Consider the following 10357-nt stretch of genomic DNA (forward strand, 5'->3'; position numbering starts at 1 on the left):
GCTGAATGCTAATGAACGTACAGTAGGCTTCTTTTGAGCCAAAGTTAGAATAGTAGTCAAAAATCCTCACCTCAAGGGTTTTCAGGCTACAGGAAACCTCAGTAATGCAAAAGGCATGATTGGTGCAGCTGTCGAGCTGCCTCAGGATGGTTGCTCCACAGGGATGCAGAAGCCAGCTGAGGAGCTGGTGCCCACTACACTGACGGCAGACTCATCCGGCCTAGGGTCACGGCCCACTATGCAGGGCCGACTGTAATAGTCTCCCCTTCCAGAGCTGGGTAGGGGCCAAGAACCCTCCCTCCTCATCTTGGACCGGACTGCCTGTGGAGAGGCTTCCATCTCGCCTCCCAGTCTGACAGCCTCTGGTAAAGGAGGCCAGCCCTATTTTCTCCTTCCTTCCCTCCCTGCAGCGAGCCCAGTGCCTCACCCCCAGCTCCAGAGTGTCCATTCTGGATCTTCCCCTTCTGTGACAGACTCACAAAGCTCTTGATGTGAATGGTTTTATTTTGCCACTTAAACTATGGTTTCCTTGTGCAGGCCTGAAGGGGCAGGGGTGTGGGACAAGCTGTTGGACCACGGGTTACGGTAGTAGTAGGAGGGTCGGTAGCAGGAGTGGTGAGATGCTGAGTCTGAGTGCCTGTCCTTGACTCCCAGGGGAATATCATGCAGCCCAGGTATAGTGTTAAACTGAGAAGGGCTGAGGCAGGAACGGTCACTGTTTCTCCTCAATCTGGTGAGGAATGGGTCCCATATAACAGCTCAGTGGAAGCCTCCGGGCCTGTTCTGACTCGAGCAGGCCAGTGGCAGCAGTGGGGCTGCCTGCCTCAGCTCTCTTCCTTCTTCGCTTCCCCAGACCCTTTGGCAAAAGTCTCTATGAATCCTGGGGAAGATAGAGCTGTTCCCAGCCCTTTCCCCGGATCAGTGTCTGATCTGATGAAGGTAGCCTGGGGGACCTGGCTTCCTCCAGTTCCGGCGGATCCTGGCATTGGTCCTCCTGGAGTTCAGATACTGCCCGCTGGAAGCCATCTCCGTGGCACTGCTCTGTGGGTCGGCCGGTGGAGCGCGGGGCTCTGTGATTCTGCAGGGAACAAGTGTGTTTTAAGCCAACATCAATAGGAAGGACAGTACAGGGACTGAAGAGATTTTGGTCATGGTGAACTATTAAAACACATTGTTCAGGGGGACTTCCCTGGTGGTCCAGTGGCTAAGACTCCACACTCCCAATGCAGGGGGTCTGGGTTCGATCCCTGGTCGGGGAACTAGATCCCACATGCCGCAACTAAAGGTCCCGCATGCCGCAACTAAAAGATCCCACATGCTGCAACTAAGACCTGACGCAGCCAAATAAATATTAAAAAACAAAACAAACATTGTTCAGGGCCAAATGAGACCAGGGCTCTGGTCTCATCTCTGGCCAAAGAGCTGCATGACAAGGCAAACCTTTCAGACTGCTCTTCTGTAAAGAGAGTGGGGCTAGATCAGGGGGTGACACACTCAGCATTTCTCCGTCTTCCTCATCCTGTACTCATGGCAGACATCATTAATCTGTCCTGATACAAGACCAGAGGGCAAGTATCCATCTCAAGATGATTTCAGTAGGGATTACTAATCAATTGGAACTAATATGAGCAATGAAGCTGATTTGCTGCCCCTGGACCTGATGATCTCAGAAGGCCTGCTCGGATCTGATATTCTGACTGTGGGCCCAGCGTGTAACCCATAGTGATTGGTTAGGCCATGTGGTTCAACTTGATCTCTTGGGGCTTGCTGTTCCTGAGCTGGCAGTGACCTAAATAGCAAAGAGGTGGAGGACTAGGGAAAGTTTAAGGTAAAGTTTCTCAACCGTTTTTAACCCTTGATGTCTCTACAGTACTCTCTTATGCTATTTTCTTAGTAATCCCACAGCCAAGGTTTTCACCAGGCTTACTTTTGAATGTTACCTGTTCAGCAGTAGGTAAACAGGATTGTTTTTTCTTCCAGACCATAGTCCCTCGCACCTGGTGGAGAATCACTGCGAAATGAGGTGGCACTGAGAGGACCCAGGCACCCGTTCCCATGGGAGTAGGGTTAGGGTCATAGATGATTCCAGTAGTAAGAGCAACCTCTAAGTGTCAACCACATGGTAAGTAAGCGCTGTGTAGACCTCACAACAACCCCAGTGGTAGGTACTTAGAGGTGAGGCCAGGTTAGCAGCTCCAGGCCCCAGAGCCAGGAAAGGGTACAGTGGGCGTGTTAGTGCTCTCCTCCCCGCGGCCCTCCAGCCCCAGGGGCCTACCTGAGCCGGCTGCAGTGGTGTAGCGAGGGGCCCAGGGGCTTCTGCCGAGGGGGCCTCTTCCTGTGCAGCCTCTTCAAGGCCTCCGCCACATGGTGGTCCCCTGCACACTCCCAGACGACCTGCGCTCGTTCCTCGGCCAGCTGGTCCCCGCTGCGGTGAAACAGGCCCTGGATCTGCAGCAGCTCAGCGTCCTGGAAGATGTTGGCCGAGGCCTGCTTGCGGCCCCGGGCTTCTGTCGGGGCCTGCCCAGGGGGCGGCTCGCTCACCACAGAGGCGGGGGTACCCATCCTGGGTGCTGAGGAAGGAACAGGGAGGGAGGTCAGCAGCTCAGCGGGCCCTTCCCAAGCCCTGGGGTCCTGACTAACGCAAGGGCTTCTGGTGTTTCTATTCTCCAGGAGCCGAAGTGGAGGAAGTCTTGACTTAAAATCACTCTAATTTCCCAGAGCACCTTGGGGAAATAATAATGATGATGACAGTCAAACTATACTATAAAGTGCTTATGTGCCTGACGTATGTATTAAGGGTCACAGAAGGTGAGGATTGTTTATCTCCACTTTACAGATGAAGAAGCGCACCCCAGATGTTAAATGACTTTCTTGCAGGCACAAAGCCATGTGTAAGTGCAGAGCCAGAAGTAGAACCCAAGTCTGTCTGGCTGTGGAGTCCACGCAGACCCCGGGTCCTGGTGATAACGCCCGTAGCAGCGACAGCTGAAACGTGTTAAGCACTTATGTATCACGCTTCGCTGTAAGAGCTGTATTCACATAACATCGTTGAAATGTGAACACAACAGCCCTATGAGGAAGGTACTTTTTAACCTCCTCATGTCACAGATGAGGAAACTGAAGAACAATCCAGAATACTCTGATGCTGAGACCTAAGCTTCGTGGCACAGAAGTAGGAGAGGGGCTGTGGACCTGGGCTCCCCGGGTGGGAATCCGGCTTCTGGCCGCCTGCACCACTTACTGGCTGCGTGACCCTCCACGCCTCATCTGCTTCCTGTGTAACTTAGCCATACTAGTACCTACTTCGTAGAGCTCCTGTGAGGACTGAGTGAAGACATATAAAGCATTAAGACCACTCATTTGCTTTTCCATCTACAACATTGAGAAGGGTCATCCCATTTTCTATTTTCAAGACCCTGGGGATGAACCTAGTCCATATAATTTAGTAAACACAGTATGAAATAGACCAATCATATCTAACCACAGTCCAGAGGACCACAGAGGCAAAGGTAGGGGCAGAAGAAGGGGTTACAGGGTTAGAATATCCTATCAGGGCAGAGGCAGAAATCGATACTAAGTTCAATAAAAGTTAGGCTCTGGTCAATGCCCCTGCCTCCTCACATGCAAGAAATGAACATCGAATTACCTCAGTTCTAGATAGTTGTTTTTGAATGATAAAGGGATAAGAGGCTTACCCACCTTATCCTTATCTTCACTACAGCCTGAAAAAGCTATGGCATTGGAAAATAGCCTGGAGACCAGGAGACCAAGGACTTTGGCATTACACAGAATTGAGTTTGAATCCCAGCTCTGCCACCTTCCTGGCTGTGACCTTAGGCAAGTTACTCAACCTCTCTGAGCCTGTTTGCTTAACTGTAAAATGGGGCTAATAATCAATTCTCAGGATTACTGTGAGGATTAAATGGGTCTAGTGTGGTATCAGGTCCCCAATGGGAGCTAAATAAATGCAAATGCCCCTCTTCTTGGCCTCCTTGACTTTTTTACTTGGGTCAGGGGTGTAATGTAGACCCTCCTTTTCCTCTGAGCAGCCTGGCCTGAGCCAGCTGAAGGCCTGCCTGTGCTCCCTTCACCCTTCACAGTCCTGGGCCTAACAAGGAAGGCCTAGTTGCTAAGTCAGACCTCATTCCACAGCCAGCTATAGAGATACCTATCAAACAGCAACTGGCTTACAAAGAGGGAAATCAAATTTAAAATATATTTAAATTAAAAATGTACATGCTCACTGTAAAAAGTGCAAAAGAACAGAATCAGGGACTTCCCTGGTGGCGCAGTGGCTAAGCTTGCCAATGCAAAGGACACATGTTCAAGCCCTGGTCCGGGAAGATCCCACATGCCGCGGAGCAACTAAGCCTGTGAGCCACAACTACTGAAGCCCACGTGCCTAGAGCCTGTGTTGCACAACAAGAGAAGCCACCGCAATGAGAAGCCCGCGCACCGCAACGAAGAGCAGCCCCGGCTCTCTGCAACTAGCGAAAGCCCACGTGCAGCAACAAAGACCCAGCACAGCCAAAAAATAAATAAATAAAATAAATTTATTTTAAAAAAACCCCAGAATCATATAAATAAGAGCATCAGCAGTTTCCTATCCATCCTCAGCCCACCTGCCGAAGTAACCCTTACTCTCACCTGCTTTTTTTTTTTTTTTTTTTGCCGTACGCAGGCCTCTTACTGCTGCGGCCTCTCCCGTTGCGGAGCACAGGCTCCGGACGCACAGGCTCAGCGGCCATGGCTCACGGGCCCAGCCGCTCCGCGGCATGTGGGATCCTCCCGGACCGGGGCACGAACCCGTGTCCCCTGCATCGTCAGGCGGACTCTCAACCACTGCGCCACCAGGGAAGCCCTCACCTGCTTTTTATGCTCTTGAGAATTTGAGCCATCTCTCCTTCTCATTCAGACTCCTCAGATATGACTGTCCCCCTCCTTGCCCTGGCCATCCCTCCTCCTCATCCCAGTAGCCATCCTCCTTCCAGTAATTTCCACACTCACCCTGTTCCAGTTTCTAGGCCTTCTATCATAAGAATCCCACTCTCTTGAAAAGATTTAATAACTAAAATAAACCTTCAGAAGGCTGTCAGATAAATTAACTTCATAAAAATTGTGCTTTTTGGGGGACTTCCCTGGTGGTCCAGCGGTTAAGACTCTGCGCTTCCACTGCAGGGGCCGCGGGTTCAATCCCTGGTCAGGGAACTAAGATCTCGCATGCTGTGTGGCGTGGCAAAAAAAAAAAAAGTTAAAAAAAAAATGTACTTGTTATCTGGAAAATGGGAATTTTTAAATCTGCCTCGGCCACAGCAGTGAGAGGCCCGCGTACCGCCAAAAAAAAAAAATCTGCCTCCCATAGGCACAATTATGAGAATCCAGTTAAGACCTAATATGCGTGGTAATTAAACCCCCAGTGCTGGATGATGTAAATATACTGTGACCAGACAACAACAGTCACCAAGTAACACTTTCAGGCTGATAAAGAGAAATTAAAGCTAACTATGGGGTGTTTATTCCGAATCAGCGACATGCGTGATATCATTTCATCCTCAAAACAGTTCTTAGGAATCAGGCACTATATCCTCATTGCCATTCAAAGGGGACTAAAGAGTAGCTGAAATACATATCTTTGGCTCAGCGGAGGCCAGAACCTCATTTTAATGACTGCACCCCTAGCTTTTAAACCACCAAGTTGCCCTCACAGCCAGGCAGCTCAAAGCACAGTTCTTCCCATCATTTCTGTGAGGACTGTTTCACTATTCTTATCTAATTCACAAAGGGGGTAAACTTGCCAGTGGAAAGGGAAGAACAGTGAATGTCCCACATACCAGGCAGGAGTGGGGTTGTGGAATTTATTTTAATCTTCACTAGCACCAGAGCTCTTTAGCAGGTGACAGGCTGCCCCAGCCTTGAAGCCATGAACCTGTGGCACTCTGAAGAGGAAGATCCCCAGCCTCCACAAAAGAAATCTGGAACTGCAACCCGGCCCAGTGCACAGAGCACTGGCTTATGAGTCAGAGGACTAGGTTCGAGCCCTAGTTCTGCCACTCACGGGCTGAAAGGCCTCAGGCACTTCACATGGCCTCTGTGGGCCTGTTTCCCTCTTACATCTGAAAGGACAGATTGATGCTTGTGGTCTCCAAGGATGTGTGCTGGTGTTGAGTCAATGATTCCATGACAAGGCTAGGTCCGTAGGGAAGCAGAGATGGGTTTGCTTGTCTGCCAGGGCCCAGGAGCAACATGTGTGGACAGGTCTGGCTCATTAAGTGCCAGGGAACTTCCCCACCAGTAGCTTCCCTTTTCTGCCCTCCTCAGTCTTCCCTGGAGGCCAGACCCTGCTGTGCTACTGTGGGCTGTGGGGTTAGGGTCTGGTAAGAGACAGAGAACTCACTGCTCTAAAGCATTCTAGTGACCTAGGCTGGCTATGGCCAAGCCTGGAGCAGACGAGCAGACTGATCTTGGTGGTGGGAGAAGGGGTGACAGTTCTTTTCTTAGACTCAGGCAATCTCACCCTCCCTTCAGAGAGAATGGCAGTGGGATCAAGTAGCAGCGGCTGCCTCAGGGAGGATGTGGCTCGGAGCCTGACCTCCCAGATGGTCCAGCCACCTCTGCCAGGGCTGCAAGGCCCTGCAAGGCCCTGCCTCCTGCCTCTAGCCTCCAGCGGCCAGTTATAGAGTTACAGTGAGTTACAAACACACCAACAAGGAACCATCTGGGAGAGTCTGAGCCTTCAGCCTCAACCACAGCCTCCGTGAATCTCGAGAGGCCTTGGCACCTCCAGATTTTGAGGCCCCTCACTCCTGGCTCTGCCTCCCACTCTGGGACTCAGACAGCAGAGTGAGGCTGGGAATAAACATCAGTGGATTTCACGTAGGACTATCTGGTAAACTTTGAGAAAACTGAATCAGAACACTTTTATTATCAGAAAAAAATTTCCTGTCTTATTCAATGTGTTACTTTCCCACAAATTTCCTGGACAAAACCTGAATCCAGGGAAGTCCGTGTGTACTTGAACAATGGCAGTTTTTTAAACTGGGAAGTGAAACCACGGATCTATTAAAAGATTATAAATGGATCTTTCATTTCAGAGCTGACATAAAAAATAGGTATGGGTCTGTGAGCAAATGCGTAAAGACTAATTGTGAAATACTTCAATTTGATCCAAACTAGCTTAGAAACGAACTCCCAAAGTAAATATCAAATGTTGAAAATGAAGTTCAACTTGTTTTGAAACAGGCAATAAATGAACTGCAGGGCTCTTACAAAGAAATATATTTAAAAGGTGACTCACCATGCACTGAATTTGCAGTACATAAATATGGTGCCCAACTGAACGTTCTTTGTAACATATGAAGCTCAGTTCAGACAGCCATTCTCTCTGTAGTCTCAGGGAGGTACAGGCAACTATGACAGGCACAACACACTTGTATGACCTGGGCGGCAACTGGGCCCTCGCTCACCCCCTTCAGATAATGCTGGTGATGGTAATAATCTGTAATCAGAGGCCAAGGGCCTCTTTAGAAAAAGAACTGGAGGCTCTGGCCCAAGGCCCAAATCAACACCTGTGGTCTTGGCCTGCTTCCCTGCACCGACGTGCCACTGGACAGCAGCCAAAATCAGTGGCTCTTTCAAGCAGGAGGCTCAGTCCAAATGGCCTTGTGGGCCTTGCTCAACCAGGAGAGAACTGGACACAGGCTGGTCTCCAATTCTGTGTCCCAGGAGGTAAAGAAAGGAAATGGACCCTTCCCCCAGATCAAGTCTCAGATATGACCTGGAAGTAAACTCCTGCTAGATCTAGGAATAACTCTTTTCAAGAGTTCAAGAACCCTGAATTCTGGCTCTGCCTCTGATAACTGGGTACCTTGGCAGGCCTCGGTTTTCCCCTGCCTCAATTTGCACATCATCAAAATGGTGAGAATAAATAACCCTTAGGGGATAGGGAGATAAAATATGCCAAAGCATCTATGCCAGTACATTACATCGTGAATGAATGATGCAAGGGAGAGAGGCTGTTTAACCACCAGGGACTATAGAATCATTGCCATTTTCATCCTCACTACTGTCATGAAACTCCCTCAAAAGGGACCTTCACTCTTGGGAGAAGAGAGTAAAGGGAGATGGATTCATCTGTGGACTTTTAAATCATCGCTGCCACTGAGGCATCTTGCTCCCTGTCAAGTGCAGAACAGCACTTTCTGAGGAGTAATATCTTTAATCCTCACAACACCCCTATGAGGAGGCACTATTATTGTTACACCCATTTTACAGATGAGAAAGCTGTGCCCACAAAGGTTAAGTAACTTCCCAAAGTCACACAGGTGGTAGGTGACGAGGCTGGGATCGTGGGCACGCTCTCAACCACTGCTATTTTTGTTCCTGCCGGATGGCTGACGAGGTCTTCTGGGGGAAGAAGGACCCAGGAGGCTCTGAAACGGCCTATCTGCTTCTGCGGGTTTTGGAAGGCGCAGGGATCGAAAGTCAGGTCTCCCAAGCCAGCCTCTGTGCCCTCGACACTCCACCGCCCCGCGGGGAGTTAGAGCGATTACTCACCACGCTGAAGGGCAGAGCCGACAGACCTCAAATCGGGATGGGGTCAGCTAAGATGCACCCACCCCAACCCCTTGCACGGCTTTCGAAAGGGCGGGCTTCCTGCCTCGACGGTGCTTACAGGGACCGGACGGCGCTCATCAACAGGACAAGACCTTGGGAGGGGGTATCCCGGTCGAGGTCACACGGCGATATCCCCAGCACGGGTCCGCCCCCGGGCTCAGACGTGGCCGCTTCGCACAACGACGGGCTCTAAGTGGGCCTGGGAATTCGGGTCCCGGCGACAACCCTGCTCTGACGGCCCGCCCACTCGCTTCCACCGCAGCTCAAGCCAGCCTGCCGAACCTACGTACCTGGCCGCCTGAGGCGGGCCACCTCGGTCACAGCCGCCGTTCCCCAGAGAAAGCGCTCCCTGGCTCGGGAACAGCCAATCCTTTGCCGAGCTTTGGTGTGAGCGCCCCGCGAGCCTTCCAAAATCGAACGCGGAGACTCCGTGAGCCAATCGGCGGCGGCAGAGGGGTGAGGGGCGTGTCCCGCCTAGCCCCCTTCTCTCCCAAGGCCTCGAAATCCGAGTGCGAAGAAGCCCCAGGTCCAATCAGCGGCGGAGCAGCAGAGAGGGGCGTGTCCTCCCGGGCCCTTTCCCTCCGCCCCAGGCGGCCCTCGCTCAGCGCGCGGAGGTGCCCCCTTCATTGACGTCAGTCCTCAGGAAGAGCGCGGTTTTGCTGGCTCGGGAGCGGGGGCGGGGCCGCATTCCTGCCCCGGGGTGCGGCGACGGCTGGCCGTGCTGGTTACACGTGACGGATGCCCCCCTCCCCTGGGCCCGAGGCCTTTGCGCGCGGCGCCGAGTTCCTTGCAGCATGTGGCCCTCTGCAAATAAATAGACTTGCAGCTCCTTAAACTCAACTCCCAGACCACTTATCTTCTGGCTGCAGCTTTGCGGGAGAGGAAGGGACAGTCAGTGCGGTGGTAAGACCTTTGGTTTCAAAGCCAGAATGTCGTGGGTTCGAATCTTGAATCAGCTGTGCAATCTCGGGCCAACCTCCTAATGAGACACTATTAAAAAGGTTTCATTCATTCCTTCGACAATGGTCCATTAGGGACTCACCCTGTCCGAGTTCCTTGACCAGCAGCGAACTGGAGACACCTTTAATAAGCCTTGCCCTGGGGGAATTTACAGCTTAGTAAGGGAGGCAGACATTTAAAAACTTAAAACATTTAGTTGTGATTACAATTATGATAAACATGAAGGAACCTAAGCTCCCTTGGGGAGGTCCTAGAAGGCAGAAGTAACATTTCAGTTGAGTTGTGAAGGAGGAGTTGAAATTAATCAAATGAAGAGGAATGGGTCTGGGCAGAGAGAGAGCCACATGCTAAGGCCAGGAGGCAGCTTGACTCAGGAGGACTTGAAATGAGGCCTGGAGTAAGGTTAGCAAGGGAGAGAGAGGTGGGGAAGCAGAAGGCAGAGGCAGGTAGTGAAGAAGTTTCCATTTGGTCCTCTGAGGGGAATAGCATTGTATGTGTTTATTTAATAGATTCGTTATAGCACTTACTATGTGCCAGTAATGCCAGTGAGCACTTTACAAATAGTAGCTCATTTCATCCTCATGACAAATTTGTGTTTTTAGAAATTCACTTTGGTTGCAGCTTGAAACGTAGGGGGACAGGAGTGGATGCCGGGTGTCCAGTAGGCCCTTGATAAGTGCTTGTTTGCTTCGTTGGAAGATGAGTTGTTTGTGCACTGGTTCAAAAATGGTCACAAAGGGCACCTGGGAATAGGCAGCTGAGTCTCCCTGACTTCTTTTTCACT

General features: G+C 51.0%; 1 protein-coding gene across 4 annotated transcripts; it reads right to left on the reverse strand.

Moving 5' to 3' along the window:
- Positions 1-486: 486 nt before the first annotated feature.
- On the reverse strand, positions 487-9144 carry AVPI1 (arginine vasopressin induced 1). Of its 4 annotated transcripts, none has more exons than XM_060127021.1 (3): positions 8904-9144; positions 2276-2570; positions 487-1078 (listed from the first exon to the last, which is right to left on the reverse strand). In XM_060127021.1, the coding sequence occupies exons 2-3, from the start codon at positions 2560-2562 to the stop codon at positions 919-921; spliced, it is 447 nt and encodes a 148-aa protein (XP_059983004.1). In that variant the 5' UTR covers positions 2563-2570; positions 8904-9144; the 3' UTR covers positions 487-918. The 4 variants fall into 4 exon arrangements, with proteins under 4 accessions (XP_059983004.1, XP_059983007.1, XP_059983005.1 ...); XM_060127024.1 differs by lacking the exon at positions 8904-9144 and adding an exon at positions 8706-8894; XM_060127022.1 differs by lacking the exon at positions 8904-9144 and adding an exon at positions 8672-8894.
- Positions 9145-10357: the final 1213 nt, after the last annotated feature.

The sequence above is a fragment of the Lagenorhynchus albirostris genome, chromosome 16, assembly GCF_949774975.1.
Source record: "Lagenorhynchus albirostris chromosome 16, mLagAlb1.1, whole genome shotgun sequence".
NCBI lineage: Eukaryota > Metazoa > Chordata > Mammalia > Artiodactyla > Delphinidae > Lagenorhynchus > Lagenorhynchus albirostris.